The following is a 19,394-nucleotide window of genomic DNA, read 5'->3' on the forward strand; positions in this document are numbered from 1 at the left end:
ATGGTCTATTTGAATATCTGCACTATTTTTTTTTCTTTTGAAAATGTACTAATATCATTTTTTTGCAGTAAAACTACTTATTTTTATTTTGTTATAATGACTGATGTGGTTTTGCTGCAAATAACTAGTACTAAATCACAGTATGGATCAGAGAAACGTTTTTTGAAGAGCATATTAGTGTCAGAACTCAAGGTATCAAGTCATTTTTATACATATTTTATTTTTTAAGTTTTGAAAAGATTTGGTCAATTAAAAGTAAATTTTTTTTTAACAGGGAAAACTTGAGTTGATAACAGGTGTCACAGCTTCTTACATGGAGTTGGAGTTATACAACAACAAAACCTTTATTTCTAAATTAGATGAAGATAAACTTCTTGGTTATTATTCTCCAGAAGATAATTGGATGCTTTATGTAATTTTTTTTATTCAATATCTTAAAATAAAGTACTTTAATCATATTTAATCTTTGTTATTAACTTACAGTCTCCTCAAAAAAAATGGGAAAGCATGAAATTTTTTAAAAAAGTCAAAAAAATTCAAACTTATGTTAATTATTTTTTTATTTTTATTTCTAAAATAGTAAATAATAATTTCTATTACACTATATCCTTAATTAAAAACAAAAAAATTTAATAAAAATGTTAGGGTTAGGGTAAAGTTAACAAAATGGTAAAAGTTAACTTAATAGCAAAAATTTTATCACAAACAATCTTAAAAATGATCATGGTTTATAATTGTCTATAGTTTTTTTACATTTTTGTTATTAAATACTGAATACTTAATACAACTAGTTCACCCTTATAACTACTAAATAGAAATTCAATCAATTTTAAGTATTTTGATTAGTTTTAATACTTGGTCAACCTTTTGCATCATAAACAGCTTAGCATCAATGGGGCATTTGTGGGGCTTTCAACCAGTTTTGTTAGCAAGGTAATGTCCAGTGAATTCCAACCATTTTGAAGTCTTCAGAATAATTACTAAGCCTTCATTACTAGACTTTCTATCTTTGAGTTTAGCATCTAATATAGAACACAGATTTTCAATTGGATTAAGATTAGGTGGTTGTGCTGCCCACTAAAATTGTTAAAACATTTAATTTAAATAATGTAAAAATTTTTAAACATGAACAGATGAAAAGTTAAAAACAACTTTACATTACAAAAAATATATATACTATCATATATTTTTTTCTGTTTTAATGAAAGAAATAGTGTAATAGTAAATGTTATTTTATATTTAAGAAATAAATTTAAAAATGATTGATATAACATTGAGTTTTATGACTTTTTTTTACAGAAATCATGCTATCCCTTTTTTTTTTTTCAGGAGGGTGAAATTCTTTAATCGTCATTAATTACTGCAAATAAGCCTCACAGTAGTAGAAATGATAGATATATCTCCAAGCAGTTTCTCAAGGGCTCCCTTGGATAAATCATAAATGTAGGTCACACTTAACACTCTGGCTGGATTATGGTGTTTGGGTTAGTAGCATCTAATAGAGAAAAAAATGCCTCCTATTTTCAATATCTTAGAAACCTGAGTTCTCCTCTGGGTCAATAGGGGAGTATGAAAAATAATCCTCAGTACTGCCCAAAAGCAGTATGTTCTCCCAACTCCCCAGACCTTAACCCTTTATACTTCTTAAGGCTATTTTTCTGAAAATTTGTGCAAGGTTTAAATAAGGTTTTGTTAGGTAGAGGAAGCTTACTGGTTTAAAGCTGTAAACACCCACAGTTCTGGTCTAAATTTTTTGAAATGAAGAAAAAATTGAGCCATGAAGTGGCTATTTTTTAACCAAAATAAAGAATCTTTAAGAACATGTAGAACAAATGCCCAAGTTCTAAAGCAAAAAGTGATAAGAAAAAAGGTGGTTAATTTTTTTTTTGAGAACTGATATTGTATTTTACCTGAATAATATTTTATTGCATTTTACTATAAATAGGTAATTGACAAAAACCCAAACAGCAAACTAGGAGAGTTTGAAGATTTATCAAAAGTTGAAAAGTATGAACTTAAGGAAGAAGAATATGATAAAAGAGAAGGTGCAGTTTTTAACAATTTTTTTTAGAAGCAGTTAATTGATTTTTAAAATTATTAAAGCTGATTCTAGCATGTTTCTTATATTTTAAGATAGTGTTAGAAACTTTATGAAGAAAAATAAGATGGGAAAATACTCTGAAGCTGCTAAAGAGGCAGGAGCAAGAGAAGTAGAAAAGGAAAAAGAAGAGGAAGCCAGGGGAAAAACATTCAAAGTAAATGATCGTTGTGAAGTCTCACTTAAAAATGTTCCAAAACAAAGAGGGGTGATTATGTATCTTGGTTTGTTCTTTAATTTTTTTCAGAAACTGTTTGGTTTGTTTAGTAAAGTGTTAGGAATTTTTTGGTGAACTGCTTCAAGTAAATGTAAATATCTGTCAACTAAATATAACTATTTAAAGCATTCAATAATTAACTACTTTAGGAGAAGTTAAGTTCAGCAATGGTTATTGGGTTGGAGTAAAATATGATGAACCTCTGGGTAAGCATGATGGAAGGTATGGCTTTATTTAGTTTTGCATTTTACTAGTTAATATGGCATGATATAAAAAGTTTTTATGAATATAATTATCTTTTTAAATGGATATTTGCTTATAGTGTTTTTTCAAAAGTCTTCTTACTTTTCTGCCTATCATAGATTAAGATAGATTAAGATAGATTAACATAGATTAACATAGATTAATGATATTCTTAGTTAATTTTTTGAAATTTTTTGTTAGGTTTTAATTTTTTTTCCTTTTTATTAAAGTGTAAAAGGTGAGAGGTATTTTACATGTCACCCTAAATATGGCGGATTTGTGCGACCTAGTCAAGTTGAGGTTGGCAATTTTCCAGAGGAGTTAGACTTTGGTGATGATGATGAAATTTGATTGTTGGCAAATCTAAGTTCTCTGTAAATATTTTTTATTTATTGTTTTATAAAATTGTTTTAATGGAAAATCTTTCTTTATGAACTATTGAAACAGTTGTGAAATTATTTTATAAATGTTATTTGTGTTTCAGTGCTATTACCAACAAAATGTTTCAAAAAATCATAAAATCAAAAATCTGTAGTGGATTTTAAAGAAAGATCGATGTAAAGAACAGCTATATCAATATCTTTTAATAGAGGCTGAAGTAACAGCAGAGGATTTGATGATGCAAGAAATATTAAATCATTTTAAAGAATGTTTTGTGTTCAGAAATAAATCTGCAAAAAAAAAATGTTTAAATGAAAAAAAAACCTAAAAAATGCATTAGTTTAATTTTTTTTTTTTTTTCATTTTTTATTTAAGTCTTTTAAATATTACTTAACTAAACTTATTTTTTATTTGTTGTTATTTATTTTTTTATTTGTTATCTTATGGTTTTATGATTTTTATGATTTTTGTCAATTATTCAAAAATCTTATTTATTTTGGTTTATTCATTAGTTTATTTATACTTCAGTGTATAAAAGCTTTTATATTGAAAACTTAGCTATCAAAATAAAAAAAGGATTTTACTTTGAGAAAAGTGAATAAATATAAACTACAGTGAAATGAATTGTAGCTATTGAGTCGGAAATGTCAGATTCTGAAAGTGTTGATGGATTAGGTAATTTGATGTTCATTTCATTCTTTTGCTGATTAAAAAATATGTGAACAAAACATTATTTAATAACAATAAGACTCCATTAAATATGATTTTGTGTTTAGATCTGTCTTCTGCTTACGAATATGACATAATTTATAAAGCCTTAATGATTGGTGAATCAGGGGTGGGGAAAACTGCTTTTGTAAGTCGTTACCAGGATCCAAACAAAAAACTTCCGATGAAATTTCTTCCAACGTTAGGTTTGTTTTATTATTTGTTTGTTTTTAATTTAATTTTTTTAAGATCTTTCTGAATATTTTTAACTTATATGTGCTGATGTGTTGTATATTTTTATATATATTGATGTTTTGTATATTTTTATTTGTATTGATTTGTTATAAATCTGTTGGAACGGTTTTTATTCTTTAGAAGTTTAATTATAGAAGTTTATTTCAAATTTTAGGGATTGACTATATCAAAATTGACCAAGTTATTGATGGCCTAAAAGTAAGAACGCAGTTATGGTGAGATCTTAATTTTCATGTCACATTCAAGTGTTTATAATAAAGTGTTCTAAAATAAAGTGTTCTAAAGTGAAGTGTTATATAATAAAGTGTTATATAATAAATTCAAGTGTTTATAATAAGTTTATTTTCTCTAGTATTGACTCTTAATCTTTTAACTGCTTTGTATGTTTGTTGTTGTTGTTTTTTTTTTTTTTTTTTTTTTTTTTTAGTTTTTTTATTCCTCTCTAGTCAAGAGATATCTTTGATGATGCTATCTTTTGATAAGCATGATTTACCTCACATAATGCTGAACTATTTTTTAGAAAATTGTCAACTATGCCCGAAGTATTTTTGTATTTTTGGTAAATAAATCAGATTAAAAGAAAGCTTTTAAATATTTTCCATAAAATGATAAGAAGTGATAAATTATTAACCACTGAAATAGTGGAAAAATTGATGAAATTCTTCAAGTAGATTAATCCAATCAAAATCTTGTTAAGATGATAATCCAATCAAAATCTTGTTAAGATGATAAGCCAATGACAGCGGATCAAGAGCATAACGATGCAATGAACTTTTTTTTTTCTAACTATATTTTGTCTAAACTATGTCGAATTAAAGTTAATTAAGTTTGAATTTAGTGTTTAAAATAAATGTCTAGTTTACCTATTCAGGTTGTTGATTAAAAAAGCTTGTTGATCAATGTAATTAAAATATAATTTTACAACTTTTGTATATAATTATGTGCTATATTTTTTTATAGGGATACAGTTGGTCAAGAAAGGTTTAGGACTATCACCAAAAATTACTTTAGAGGAGCAAAGGTAAAGCATTACAAAAATTTCTAATGCTATTAAAATATTTTTAAATGTATTAACTTTCTTTTATAGGTTATTTCTGATTTTATGTTAAAGCTTCGTCTTAATTTTTCATCTAACTCAATTTAGGGTGTGCTATTACTATTTGACGTGACAGATCGTGATTCGTTCAACAAGGTTCAGGAATGGGTTACGTGTATTAAGCAGGTTAAATTTAAACTTTTTTTTCTTATTAAACTCGGTTTGTTACTTTTTTTTAAGTGATTTTCATTATGAGTATCAAAACATCTTTTTTTAGTTTAAGTTAGAAAACGAAGAACTTTTCTTGATCGGTAATAAAATCGATCTTGATTGCCGAAAAGTCTCTTATGCAGAAGGTAAACAGGTAGGCTTGCTTAACTGTAACGGTTGCTTTGAAATTCAACAGACCTAATTTAGTATTATCAACAAGATTGTTGAAGTATCACATTGAATAATTTATTCAATGTTATTTCAGCAATCTTGTTGTTATAAAAATTTAAACCGTTAGTTTATTGAAATTTAGTTTCAAGTCTTGTTTACAAAGTTTTAAAATGGAAACATTTTTTAAAATTTTTATCTAAAAAAATCTGCTTTATCTTTTTCAATGTTCTTTACAGTTGGCGCTATCAAACGGGATGAAGTATTTTGAAACTAGTGCCAAGACAGGTGAAAATGTCCAAGAGGTAAAATGTTTATACATACATAAATACATACATACATACATACATACATACATACATACATACATACATACATACATACATACATACATACATACATACATACATACATACATACATACATACATACATACATACATACATACATACATACATACATACATACATACACACATTTATCGTTTCAAAATCCGTTTATTGTTTAAAAAGTTGTATTTTTTTTTATATATATATTTCCAAATAAAGATATGTTTTATAAATAAATGTGTATATGTATAAATTATATTTTCAAATCAATTGTGTTTTTTAGTATGTTAAATTATTAAATTATAATTTTTTTAATTAAGTTATAATTTTTTTTTTATCGACAGTTTTTTTTAAATTCAATAGTTTTCCTAATTCGCCGGTCTGATAAACGATTGTCCGATAGTTCACACAAAAAATATCACAAAACGTTTTTATTTTTATCTTTTTTTTTTAACCCATCTTGAAAAAATTCACACTTTTTGCTAGGTTTTTCAAAGTTGAACGAATGGCTTTACACTGAGTACAGAGACATTTATACAAAGTTTAACAAATACAGTGCATCCAAAGCTAGGCATTAGTTAAATTTATTTTTTAAACACAAAAAAACCAGCGTAGCAAGCAAATAAATATATTTACAAGCAATAGTGGTTATAAGCGAATGAAAAAAATAAGTATGTAATATAACTGTTATTGTTATTGTATGACAAGTTTGTATGACAGTGGAAAAAAATTCCTCATTCGTCTCATCAAAACACTAAGATCACTGATCTGCCCCATCAGGTGACAGCACTTAAGTCAAACGTCCGCCCTCTTCGTCAGGGCTATCCATTTCTCATCTAACAGGTGGAGGTTTCCCTTGATGAAGACAATTTCCTTACAGTTGTTAGCCGTCAGGGACGATCTCTCGGGCCTCAGAATGTCAGATTTAATACTTATGAGCCTCTCCACAACCGCAAAGGAGGACAGCAGGGTGTTGTATTTAACTAGCATGTCCAACCAGACACTTCTATGGAGCAGTGGGGACTGGAAAAAAGAGACATGGTTGCTGTTATTGCCCCTGAGCTTGTTCTATCCATTAAAAAGTTTAAAATTTCTTTTCCCGGTTGTTCTGAGCAGCCACTATATTTTCATCCCTCATAGTTGAAGGGGCCATCTTTCCCACCTGCCACTTCCTTGGCTGTGTCAAATCTCTTCAACAGGTCTTGCTTACGTCACTGCCTCAGTGATGATGGTTGTTTTGATGTCGACTTTCATAAGGATGTTCATGCACCAAAAAACTCCATGCTGAAAATGGGGGTGGATTCTCCTTCTGATATGGATCCAAAAATTAACTTACTACATATATAAAAGTTAGGAAGACGGAAATACAAAATTTGGACTGTCCGATGTCGATAGTCTTATAGATTTTACTTAGTCCGATAGCTATCGAATGTCGGAAGTCTGTTGCCAGTTCCATAATTGAGGTCCGATACATATATTAGTTTAATAGTCTCTTTTTTTTTCTTAGTCCGATATTATTGGAATATCGATTATCGGAACTTCTATCGAAAGTGCCCACCTCTGATAATGGATATAAATGTTATAATATGTTTATGCTGTATATATATACAGGTCACGTCTTACGGAAAAAAAGAAAAATTAATGTGGAAAAGAATGATATTTTCCTTTTTCTTAGACTGTGGATCGTTTAATTTTAAATATGAAAGATGCTAATCATAGTAATCAGGTGCGTTTGTTTGTTGATTGCTTTTGTTATGATCCACAAAAGAAGTATCTTTGCTTATCAAACTTTTGATTTTAGAGAAATTCCATGAGACCTGAAGATTGGATTAAAGTGGAACCTTGTGAAAAAGTTAAATTGAAGGAACAAAAAATTAAAGATCGCAGCTTATTGTGTTGTTGAATGTTGATAGCTAAATTTTCAAACTGTGAAGTTGATACAATATTGGGCCTGCGTGTCGCTTAAATATAAATGACGTTGCAGTTTCAACTACAGGCTTTTTTAAACTATATTTTATAGAAATCCATTTATCGTTTCAAAATCCGTTTATTGTTTAAAAAGTTGTATTACTTTTTTTTTATATATATATTTCCAAATAAAGATATGTTTTATAAATAAATGTGTATATGTATAAACTTATTTTCAAATCAATTGTATTTTTTAGTATGTTAAATTATTAAATTATAAGTTAAATTTTTCTGTGGCGTTCAGCTATCGGTGGGTTTCCTCTCCCTAACATATCTCTGTTAATAATAAAATATTCTTCAGAATAAGATGATTTTTTATGATTTATCTTGGGGTTAATCCCAGAAGTGCCTTCTTCACTTCTAGTTTTAACCCCAAGATATTAGCCTTAATTTTTCACGCATTCTCTCATCGATCACTTAATTTTTCACGCATTCTCTCATTGATCACTTAATTTTTCACGCATTCTCATCGATCTTTAAGGATCTTTCAATGAAGTCAAAATCACAGCTCTGGAACAGTTGTATTGAAAATTACGATAAAATAAAACAGAAACCTATGAGTCTTGGATTAAGTTTTGTAAATGCACGTGTTTTATAAGAAATCAAGCAAATGGGCAAGTACTTGAAAATTTTAAGGGTACTTTTCACAACTCTAGTACTTAAAATTTTTTAAGAGTTTTAAAAGAGAGAAAGAGTAAATAAAATGCAATTTGAAAATATGTTAACTAGTAAGATAAAAGCTAGTCAACTAAAATTATTTGAATTATATCAATACCATTAAATATAATATAATTCAGGTTTAGCAGGTTCGTCCCTGAACAGAACACAAGTTAGGAAGTACTTCTCGAACTCAATAAAATAAGTTTCTTATCGAAAAGTAACTTAGTAGTAATAGTTTCTTAAGATTTTGGAGCTTCTAGTACTAATTTCTTATAAACACGTTTCTTGTTTGTTTTTTTTTTTTTTTTAAAAAAAAGCAACGTGTAAATGTAGTAATTAAAAAAAAAATTAATGAGTTGTTTTAAAAATTTTTTAATATTAATTGTAATTATTAGTTACATCGAGGCAAATGATGGAATAGATAAAACAATTCTAACCTTAGATAATAAGCTGAGTAGTAGATAATGTGCTTAACAAAGTTTGGCACTTGTCCAGGTATGCTTGTTTTTTCCGTAGAAATGAACAGACATTTAAGTGTAATTCCCATCAGACTTCTAAGTGTAATTGTTGAAAAATAAGGAAACAAAGTATGTAGAACAGTCTTTAGTTTTTCGTATATCGTAAATACAAGTTATTCGAAAAGTAACGCACAATTTTAACATAAGCTAGCAAAAAGAAAAAATTGTCGATAGCTGTAGTTGTTTTTTCTTGTAAAATGTTTGCTATTGCTTGCTCAATGCAATTAAATAATTCTTGTTTAGATTTAGGCCGATTGCGATGATATAATGCTGCTTGAAACTCTCCTTAGAGCTAGTAATCCTGTATGAAAATAACTGAACGTACTTTTACCGGTTTTTTCTCAATTTTGGCAAAAAGTGTTTTCTCAGCATGAGAAGATATTGTTCACCGCTGACGGTAAACAATATCTTGCCATGCTGAAATCGTTGAACGATACCAGTGATGATCGGTGCTGATATCTGTGAACGATATATTGTCGCTAAAGAAAAATGGACGGACATTAAACGTCTTGGAAACACCCATCCAAACAGTGATTTTCTCCGAATGCAGTAGCATTGGGTAAGACGCATTTGGATTTTCTTTAGACCATCCCTTACAAAAAAACCCAGCGAACTTCCAGTGAAAGTTCACTGGAAATGTAAAAGATCACTGGAAATGTAAAAGATCACTGGAAATTCACCGAGTTCGCTGGGTTTTCCGCAAATTTTACGACTTCGCTGGAAGTTCACTGGAAGTTTAACAAAAAACGTCATTTTATTTCCAGTGATCTAAAACCTGAGTGGAAATTTAGCGCTGATTTTCAATAATCGAAAACGCCGCGGGTTTCATAACTCAATATTGATATAACTTTTGCTAACATAACTTTTTTGAAATTTGACAGATATAACATCTTGAAAATTTTTTTCCAATTTCTGTAATAAAGTAAACGTTGTTTTTTTATATCCACAGTTTCAGTTTCTATTATTTTAAGTTCTACTCAATTTCCAAAACCACAGGTATGTTGTTCAGTATGTTCATTTTTATTAAAGCGAGTTCATATTCAACTTTATAATTTCACAAAAATTTATTATTATAAATTTCTTTATTGTAGATTATTGAACATAATAGATAATGATTGATTTATATATATATATATATATATATATATATATATATATATATATATATATATATATATATATATATATATATATATATATATATATATCTGTGTGTGTGTGTGTGTGTGTGTGTGTGTGTGTGTGTGTGTGTGTGTGTGTGTGTGTGTGTGTGTGTATTAGGGTGTCCCAAAAACAGCATTTTTGAAAATAATTTGTTCCCACCCCCTAAATGTGTTCTATTTAATACAAAAACACTAGGTTTAAAATTTTTTTGGAATAAAAAATATTTTAAGGGGTCCTTATAATTTCAAAATATATATATATATATATATACACACATATATATATATATATATATATATATATATATATATATATATATATATATATATATATATGTATTTACATATATATATATATATATATATATATATATATATATATATATATATATATATATGTATTTATATATATATATATATATATATATATATATATATATATATACATACGTATATATATATACATACGTATATATATATACACGTATATATCCGAATAATTTTAAATGTATTCTTAAAATAGAGGGCTCAATGTTCTTAAAAGAACATAGCAATAATAAATTAGTAAAAATCATTTATCAAACTTATTTCATTTTACACTGTGTTTCATCAATTAAGACATCAGAAAATTTCATCAATTAAGACTCATCAGAATAGATATTTTGTAAGTTTTATAGTTTTCAAAAGAATATTAAATTTTCTGAATAATTATAAAATTTAAATAAAATTATAAAATTTTATACCGCTTAAACACCTTCATTTAACATATATATGCATTTGATATTTATATATACATCATACACTTGATAAAAAAATTTTCATCAAATAAAAGTATAGTTTGTATTGTATATACTAAAGAACTAGCTGTTAAATAAGCATCATTGTTATTTAAGCACAATTAGGTTTAGTACAATCGTTTCTCTTGTTCTCTTTCTGATGTTAATCTTGTTTAACTAAAGTTTAATTTTGCCTGCTTGCCTCTTTTATTTTAGATGCCTAGAATTGGTCGCTACAAGAAATGGCAATCAGGCGAAGTAAGTATTCCAAGAACAACACAATGGAGGATGTCAAAAGTTAACTGTGCTCAACAACAGAATGAGAGCACCTCTGATGACAATAATTCTATTGACGATGAATTTATGGATCATTTATCTGACTTAGATGAACCAAAAAATGAAACAATCAATGATGAGTTTGATGAAAATGAAAGTTCAGAGAGTCCACCTCTGTATCCTGGGGCAAAGATAAATGTCTCTAATGCATGTTTATGCATAATGACTTTTGTTTTGCGCTTTAATTTGTCCTACGAAGCCTTAGAGGCGTTGTTAACTCTCTTAACTATTTTATTGCCACACAGTGTTTTGCCTACATCTAAATATTTGTTTTTGAAGTTTTTTAAGAAGGAAAAAGAGTTATATGAAAAAGTTTTTTTTTGTGATGTTTGTGAAGTTGCTTTAAGTCTTAATAAGCAGTGTCCAAAATGTTTGAAATATTTTACATCATCCTATCTTCATAAGAAATGCAATTTTTTTCATATTTTAAACATAAACAAACAGCTTAAAAATACTTGCGATAACAATTGGATACATTTAGCAGATCTTGAAGAAAATGGGCAAGCAACAATTAGACTTGTTGTTAATACTGATGGAGTTCCCATTTTCAAATCATCAAAGTGGTCCTTGTGGCCTTTGCTAGCATCCATTCATAGTTTTCCATATTCATTGCAAATTACTAATATTTTGTTTTTTGGTCTCTGGTCGGGTTTTAAAAAACCAAATATACAATTATTTTTATCTCCTTTTGTTGATATTTTTACTAACCTATCCACTAATGGTATACTCTTATCTAATAATGTTCGTGTTTTTTTTCATGTATCTATTTTTTCATGTGATACAATTGCAAGAGCTCTGGTTTTTTGTCGTAGGCAATTTAATGGTTATAATGGTTGTCATTGGTGTTCTTCTAGAGGGGAAAGAGTTCCAAAAGGCAGGGGGTCTTGTATGACTTATCCATTTTCTGATGTTACTATGAATTGTAGAAGCAATACAGATTTTTTTTGTGTTAATGTGGTTGAAGGGTTTTTAGATATTTCACCATTAGTAAGATTGCCTAATTTTGATTGTGTAAATGGAACAGTTGTTGATAATTTGCACTGTATAGAGCTTGGTGTTATGAAAGCTATGTTTTCTTTCTGGTTTGATAGTTGTTATTCTGGTTCTATTTTTTCTATTCGTAGACACTGTACTGTTATAAATAATCGGTTATCTGTAATTAGTGTGCCAAGCAATATAAGGCGGACTCCACGATCATTAAGTTGCATAAAGCATTGGAAAGGTGTTGAGTTTTTTAATTTTTTAGTTTTTTATGGTCCTGTTATTTTATGTGATATTTTGCTTCCGCAGTTTTTTGATCATTTTATTCTTTTATCTAATGTTGTTTTTATGTTAAATAATAAGGTATTATCTGAAAGTGTTGTTAATGAAGCCACATTATTAATTAATCGATTTGTTTACGAATTTCCTGGTTTGTATGGTAGAGAGAATATGTCTTATAATGTGCACCAATTACTTCATCTTCCCTCATGTGCTCGTCTATGGGGGCCTTTATTATCTTATTCTTGTCATCAGTTTGAAAATTTTAATGGCATTATTTTATCTCTTTTAAATGGTACTCAAGATATATCTACTCAAGTAATAGATCGATTTTCATATTTAACTACATGTAACATTCAAGCTTCTCATTCTAATATTATAGACGAAGATTGCATTGACTTTTTGGATGACATGTTATTTTCTTATAATTTTAATTTTAAAGGAGTTATTATTGGCTCAATTAAAGTCTTAGATAAAGGCTGTAATTATAATATTCCTTATTGTGAGAAACTGTTTTTTGAGCATTATTTAGGTAAGCATATTTTTGAAATTCAAAAATATTACAAAGTTTCTATTGCCAAAAACATTTACCATATTCGTCATAAGAATGTTCGTCATTGTGACTCACTTGTTAAACTTACTTGTGGATCATTTTGTAGTATTGAATATTTCTTTATCTTTGAGATGAATGTTTTTGCTTGTGTTAGATTTTTAAAAACAAGTCCGAAAGCAGCTAAGCATATTTTTATGTATACTTATGCAGAATGTCTATCTATAATTTTTGCAGAGCAAATTATACAAAAAGCTTTTTTGGTTGAAGATTGTGTTGTTAGTATTCCTGATTTATGCCCTTTTTAACTCTTCTATAATTATTCTTTGCATAATATTATTATTTGTATTATTATTGCTTTTTATCTTTGCATGATGATTTGTTTGTAACATTGTAATTTTTTTTTGTGAGCTGTTTACATAATTTTTTTTTGGTGAACTGTTCTTTTTTTGGTAAACTGCAATTTTTTTTTGTTAACTATAATTTTTTTTGGTGAACTGTAATTTTTTTTTGGTGAATTGTTATTTTTTTTTTTTAAACTGTTGCATTTTATATTTGTGATAAAAAATTACATGTAACCTTCAACAGTTTATGTTGGCTTGTCAATTTTGTAAAAACTTCTGGTTTAAAAATATTGTTTTTCTTTAGAATTGTTTTTTTATTTTATAAAGTTAATATTTACATTTTCTATAACTACTGGGTTACTGTTTTTTTTTTAGGGTTACCTAGGTCATTTTATTCACTTTCCTACACAGCAACAATTAGAGTGTTGTTATTTTAAGCGGTAGTGGTGTTGTGGTAGAGCGCTCGCTTTATAAGCGAGAGGTTCCAAGTTCGATCCCCACCATGTCCCTGGTAGTACCGCGCTCAACTTGTTTCTTCATGCAGCGGCCTTGTTCATCAAGGTTTGTGTTTTGGAGTTATAGAGTTGAGAGAGGGTTATAACCACAATTAAGTAGCCTCTTCATCTGTAGTGGCCTTCTCAGCCTTGGGGAGGTGAATTAACAAAAAAAAAATTTCAGAAGCATGGTACTGGTTAAAATTGGATAATTTTCATTTAATCTACTGTCTCCCTAGACCGTTGCAATTTCGGTTACAATATATTTAACTGCTTATTTGTTGTTACAATTTTTAAATACTTAAAGTCTTATTAATATACATCTATAAATTTATGTAATACAGATCTATAACTATACATTGCTAATGAGGTATTAGATTTAATAGCAACTTATAATTTACTTCAAAATTTTTTCAAAATTATGTATTTATTTGTAATCTTTAAATTGACTTAAGTCTTAGTATTCATAATGTCTAAGTTTGCTGTTGTACAATGGTCTCGCAACGGAACTGTCTCTGTTGAATGGGATACATCTGTACTTAACAGGGCTTTTCTTGTAAATAACAAAGAGGGTGATATAAGATACACAAAACTTACTAATCGAGATGAAGGCCCCATTGAGAAGGGTAAAGTTATATGTGTGGTTGGTAAGCTTCAAATTTGAAAATATTTTAAGTTTCTTTTGAAATTTTATATTTAAAGTTGTTAATTATTTCAATTGCGTATGTTTCCAGCATTTAAGATATTTCATATAATGACATCGTTAGTAGTCTTTTATGTTTGATGTATTACAAACATCTGTTTTTAAAGATATATTTAACATTTATGAAATAGTAATTATATTATTATATTTAGACAGTTTAGAAGAAGCATTATTGAAAAAAGGCTCACTTCTCAAGAAAAAAAAAGATAAGAAATTGCTAAACATAACAAATGAAATTGAGGTTTATATATTATAAAATTTACTTTGAACAAGATCAGTTCAAACTCTGGATAAAACTTTGTTTACTTTTAAGGGTTCTGTTAGAGTTGAATATATAACAGTTCAGCAAATGGAGTTATTGTTGGTAAGTTTATTCTGCTAATAGTTTCATTTATAAAGATGGCTGTAACTCTTCCAAAATGGAACCTCATCAAAATCATACAATTTTAGAAAAGCAGACATTATGCATAAACAAAAATTGATTGACCTATCCTGTTTATTCATAAAATATAGTTTTGTGTCATATATTTTTACAATACCTAGAATACTCATACTATAGCATTAAAAGAAGATTTTGCTAAGAAGCTAACAACATTGTACAAAAAAATAGAAAGTAAGTAAACAGTCATTTGTATTCCAAATAAAATACTGGCATAGCTGAGATCAATTTTGGCAATTCTATTTCTTTTTTTTACAATAATAAGAGTTTTATTATAAAATGTTTTAAAAATTTTAAATGGAATTATAATAGCTAAACATTTGCGATTTACTTTATCAGCTGTTTTATGACTATTTCTAGTGTACTTCATTTTTCTTTTAGACATTCACTGCTTGTGACCATTCAGTAAATTTAAATGCTCAACTTTTCTGTTTTATAAAATCCTCTGTTTAAAATACCCACAGTTTTATAATGCCCTATGCTTTTAAATGTATGGATTTTATTTCACTTTTAGGGCTTGTTAGCAAAGCAGAAGAAGGTGACTTAAGCGAAGAGTTGCCAAGAAAGAAAGCAAAAATGTTGATTTCCCAACCATCAACAACCCATTCAAAACCATCTCCATTATATTTACAACCAACAAATTCACAAATACAACCTCTTTTATCACAAACATTACCAACAACTCCTCCTTTCTCAACCCAATCCCAACCCAAACAATTCCAGTCTTTTTCAACTAATGACTCCATTAATGAACATCCTGATTCCTCACTTTTTCTTAACAATCATAATTCGTTTCATGAAAATTTGTTCAATTCAATTGACTTCAATCGACTTCAATCGGAAAACATTCCATCGACTTCAAATTCATTTCAAATGCCTTCTCCACCTTTTTCACTACCAGCACAACTATATTCTGTTCCACAAATGCCACCACCATTGTTGCATTCACAACCAACATCGCTAACAAATTCACAACTTCCACTATCAATGCATTCACAACTATTAGAACAAGTACCAGCACATTCATTAGTTTCCCATACAACACAACCAACAGATTATATATGCAGTGACAAAGAAGTCACTGAAAACATGATTCCTAATAGAGTCTTAACAGCACCAACAGGAAAAAAGCTGGTCAAACAGTTATTAGGCCATTTTTATGAAAGAAATAAGTTGGTGAATGCTTCGCTATCAGGAAAAAAAGGCTCTTCAAAGTTTTCTGTTTCAAAAAAAGTTGGCCTTGATCCAGCTGTGTTGCATTTAATAACAGGTAAAAAATTATTAAATTTTAACACTTATACTCTGGAATTCCAGAATCAATTCAATACGAGAAATTGCTTATCTACAATTTTTACAGAACTTACAATATCCAAGTTTCCGAATTTTTCGAAAAATGATGTCAGTGTTGCGCTCTGTGAAAAAATTAATGACGAGCGCAGAGCTTATTTTAAAGCAGGTATTATATTTTAATTGTATTACTTTTCGTATTTAATTATAATTATATCACTAGTTTTCATCTTTTATAAATAACAAAATTTTGTTAGGACTACTATGTCTTAATTTTATTTTATAGAAAAACAATAAATAATAGGATTTTTTAATTTCAACTAGCTTGTGACTTTCGTCTGATTTTTTATTTTTTTATTTTAATCTTGTAATTATTATTATTGTTTTAGTATATTTTTTTAGTATTAATTATTTTGATTACCGTATAATCTCTAATAGTAAGGCCAGGTTTATGTTTCAGAGTCACCAATCAAATTTTTTTATTTTAAAGTAATTATCGATTTTGAAATATACATATGTTTTTGTTTTTATAATTTATCCTTGGTTTTTAAAGTTAATTATGTTTATACCTGTTATACTATTTTATGTTTGCTTACTATTTTACTGTTTATTTTATATATGTTTTTATATAATTATTATATATGTCCTTTAAATATTGTATCAATTTTTTTTAGCTCCGAAGTCCCAAACAAAAAAGAATGCGTCAAGCACAATTTAAAAGACATACGAACGTACTCACGAACTTACGATTTTCTTTTCTTTTTTTTGTTTTGATTACTTGTCTGTGGAGAACGAACACACCGCTAAACTCATGATTTTTTCGCCTCAAAATATACTAAAATATACTAATAAATAAAATTTAAAAAAGTTTAGATAAATTATCAGGAAAAATAAACAAATTGCATTTATTCGAAAACAAAAAATGTACGTACAGCCTTTTGGTTCTCGACTAATGAGATACACATTTTTTTAATTCAATTTTTTTTCAAAGTTTTTCAAACAAGCTCGTGTAAGCTTATGCAAAATGATTATGCTTTATTAAATTTTTTTGTAGATTATGTTTTATGATTTAAATCTCTATCAAAACAAAAAAATAAAAATACAACTGATTTTCTGTTTTGTTTGTTTAAATGGTTAAAATAGAAAAAAAATTGATTTATGAAAATTTGTATTCATACTTAAGGTAGTTTATTACTTATACATTGTATTTTTATTCTAAATATCGATATTTTTAAATAAATGTTATATTAAACTTTTTTTTTTCCTATGCTTAATTTGTCTTATTTCGCGCTTCACGGTTTTAAATATTTAAAATGTTTATGAAAGTTTTAAAAAAAAATATATCCTAAAAAATAAAATTCCAGCGAATTCGCTAAACTTCCAATTTTTATATATAAACATGAAAGTTAACTTTCATAGCTAATTAGCTATGAAAGCTTTTCTAGTGAACTTCCAGTGATCTTTAAAGATCACTGGAAGTTCACTAGAAAAGTTCACTGGAAGTTCACTGGAAGTTCACTGGGTTTTGGAACAAGATCACTGGAAGTTCGCTGGAAAAGATCACTGGAAGTTCGCTGGGTTTTGGAACAATTTTTCACTGGAAGTTCACTGGGTTTTTTTGTAAGGGATATAATGCAGTTCTTTGTATTTTTTTGCTTTTGATTTTGAAGTGGCATTCATCAGTCCAAAATACAGAGTCCAAAAGTTTCTTGTTTTGAAGCAGTCAATTAGCCAAATGGAGTCGATGTGGTAAGTCTGTTACTTTCAACTCCTGTAGCATGGTAAACTTGTAAAGAAATACTTGAAGCTTTTTACGGAGGATATGATGAATGGATGTTTTAGGGATTTTAGTATCATCTGCAATTTGTTGAGACGAGCAGCAACCTGTATTCAAAGTGCAATGATTCAACCTGTATCCAATGCAGTGATTCTGTCACAACTGATATTCGTTCTTCTTCTAAAGATGGGCAACCTGATTTCTGCTGGTCGAGAACGCTGCCTGTTTCTTCGAATTTATCAACTAATCTTTCGATATCGTGTGTGGTGAATGAGTCTTTTATTAAATCACGTGCTTGTTTGAACTTTCGTAGTGCTGCTGCTGCACTTTCACCACTACTTCCATAATAGCATTTGATGATGAAAATTCTATCTTCCATAGAAATATTGTTCTTGACTATATTCTTAAAAATAACAATCTACAGCATAATCCTTCCTTATGTATGCTAAAAAAAAAGGAAATATTCTAGAAATATTCTTGTTGGCTAATTTGGAAAGAAGACATTTTCATCAAACAACGATTGCAAAATCCATATCAAAAAGACATTTGGTTTCGTTCTTCCATCCGAATTTTGTATCCGAATAACTTTGTCCCTTCTGCTTTTTATTCACATCACCCAGGTTTTTGGGAAACAAGTCAAGATGGTTGTAAAAGAAGTGGGCTTTAAAGGTTCATCAGAAAACCAAGAATTTTGAATTTTTTTATCATATTGGCTACGAATCTTTTTTTTCCAAAAAAAATTGATCAAACTGTTGATCTCCTGTTTATAATGGTAAATAGATATTCCAGATTTCAATAAATGTTTTTCTTTTAGTCTAGAACCAAGAAATTCTGCTATTTCCTTAGTCAAACCCAAATTCTGATCAATCTTTCAACTCAGATTGTGTAAACAACTCTGGTTTTAAAATTTCTGGAGAACATTGGAACTCATCAGTACTCGGTTGACTTTCACTAAATTTGAAACTGGACTGTAAAACGTCATAAATAGACTAAGATTGCTCAAGAACAGGAAGTCTCGGTTCATGTTTTACCGGCCAATCAACCCAATTAAGGTTTGGGTAGATAATAATTTTCTTTACTTTGGTATTAAATCCAGAAATATCAATGCTGCAAAAATAACAATCATTTGAATGAATGAAATGCTTACTCTAAGTCATGGGTAATGCAAATTTAAAAACTTTCTTCTCTTTTTTAAACCATTTCCTAAGATTCTTGACACAAACATAACATACTTTGTGAGGAACCGATTTCTACACCGTATGAAATATATACTTTTTTTCACCGAGTCAGTGTAGTTCCTTTGTTGTTTTTATAACTAAAAAACATTTTTTATCTGAAAAAATTGATTTAAAAAAGTATCAACAGTTGACTGGTATTAAAGGCAGAAGTATTATAAGAAAGTATCAAATTTCACAATTTAAAGTTTTCTTGGACTATAAATTTTATCGTTTTCTTCTTAAGAATATAGAACTGC

At 28.2% G+C, this 19,394-nt stretch overlaps 4 protein-coding genes and 1 long non-coding RNA gene across 7 annotated transcripts; 4 read left to right on the top strand and 1 right to left on the bottom strand.

The window, feature by feature from the left end:
• The first annotated feature begins 30 nt into the window (after positions 1 to 30).
• LOC145183668 (tubulin-folding cofactor B-like) lies at positions 31 to 3,275 on the top strand. The gene is made up of 7 exons (XM_090086495.1): positions 31 to 192; positions 275 to 412; positions 1,946 to 2,045; positions 2,134 to 2,322; positions 2,465 to 2,537; positions 2,789 to 2,932; positions 3,043 to 3,275. The coding sequence occupies exons 1-6, from the start codon at positions 97 to 99 to the stop codon at positions 2,907 to 2,909; spliced, it is 717 nt and encodes a 238-aa protein (XP_089942621.1). The 5' UTR covers positions 31 to 96; the 3' UTR covers positions 2,910 to 2,932; positions 3,043 to 3,275.
• Positions 3,225 to 7,765, top strand: LOC145183536 (uncharacterized). Of its 3 annotated transcripts, XM_090086496.1 has the most exons (9): positions 3,225 to 3,614; positions 3,716 to 3,853; positions 4,057 to 4,117; positions 4,863 to 4,923; positions 5,047 to 5,124; positions 5,216 to 5,302; positions 5,556 to 5,621; positions 7,321 to 7,371; positions 7,447 to 7,765. In XM_090086496.1, the coding sequence occupies exons 1-9, from the start codon at positions 3,584 to 3,586 to the stop codon at positions 7,546 to 7,548; spliced, it is 675 nt and encodes a 224-aa protein (XP_089942622.1). In that variant the 5' UTR covers positions 3,225 to 3,583; the 3' UTR covers positions 7,549 to 7,765. The 3 variants fall into 3 exon arrangements, with proteins under 3 accessions (XP_089942622.1, XP_089942624.1, XP_089942623.1); XM_090086498.1 differs by lacking the exons at positions 7,321 to 7,371; positions 7,447 to 7,765 and adding an exon at positions 6,132 to 7,283 and having other exon boundaries at positions 3,459 to 3,614; XM_090086497.1 differs by lacking the exons at positions 7,321 to 7,371; positions 7,447 to 7,765 and adding an exon at positions 7,153 to 7,283 and having other exon boundaries at positions 3,459 to 3,614.
• Positions 7,766 to 9,395: 1,630 nt separating this feature from the next.
• On the top strand, positions 9,396 to 13,523 carry LOC149889793 (uncharacterized). Its single transcript, XM_090086499.1, has 2 exons — positions 9,396 to 9,787; positions 10,947 to 13,523. Exon 2 carries the CDS (start codon positions 10,947 to 10,949, stop codon positions 13,182 to 13,184), a length of 2,238 nt encoding a protein of 745 aa, XP_089942625.1. The 5' UTR covers positions 9,396 to 9,787; the 3' UTR covers positions 13,185 to 13,523.
• LOC149889794 (uncharacterized) lies at positions 13,374 to 17,564 on the bottom strand. Its single transcript, XR_016452240.1, has 2 exons — positions 17,076 to 17,564; positions 13,374 to 16,978 (listed from the first exon to the last, which is right to left on the bottom strand). It is a non-coding gene; the product is annotated as an uncharacterized LOC149889794 (long non-coding RNA).
• LOC149889795 (uncharacterized) lies at positions 14,184 to 16,974 on the top strand. Its single transcript, XM_090086500.1, has 7 exons — positions 14,184 to 14,361; positions 14,570 to 14,658; positions 14,731 to 14,781; positions 14,961 to 15,030; positions 15,371 to 16,126; positions 16,214 to 16,312; positions 16,818 to 16,974. The coding sequence occupies exons 1-7, from the start codon at positions 14,184 to 14,186 to the stop codon at positions 16,859 to 16,861; spliced, it is 1,287 nt and encodes a 428-aa protein (XP_089942626.1). The 3' UTR covers positions 16,862 to 16,974.
• Positions 17,565 to 19,394: the final 1,830 nt, after the last annotated feature.

This window comes from Hydra viridissima, unplaced genomic scaffold (genome assembly GCF_058129835.1).
Source record: "Hydra viridissima isolate aposymbiotic clone 2 unplaced genomic scaffold, HvirCarnegie_v1 scaffold_4, whole genome shotgun sequence".
NCBI classification, from domain to species: Eukaryota; Metazoa; Cnidaria; class Hydrozoa; order Anthoathecata; family Hydridae; genus Hydra; species Hydra viridissima.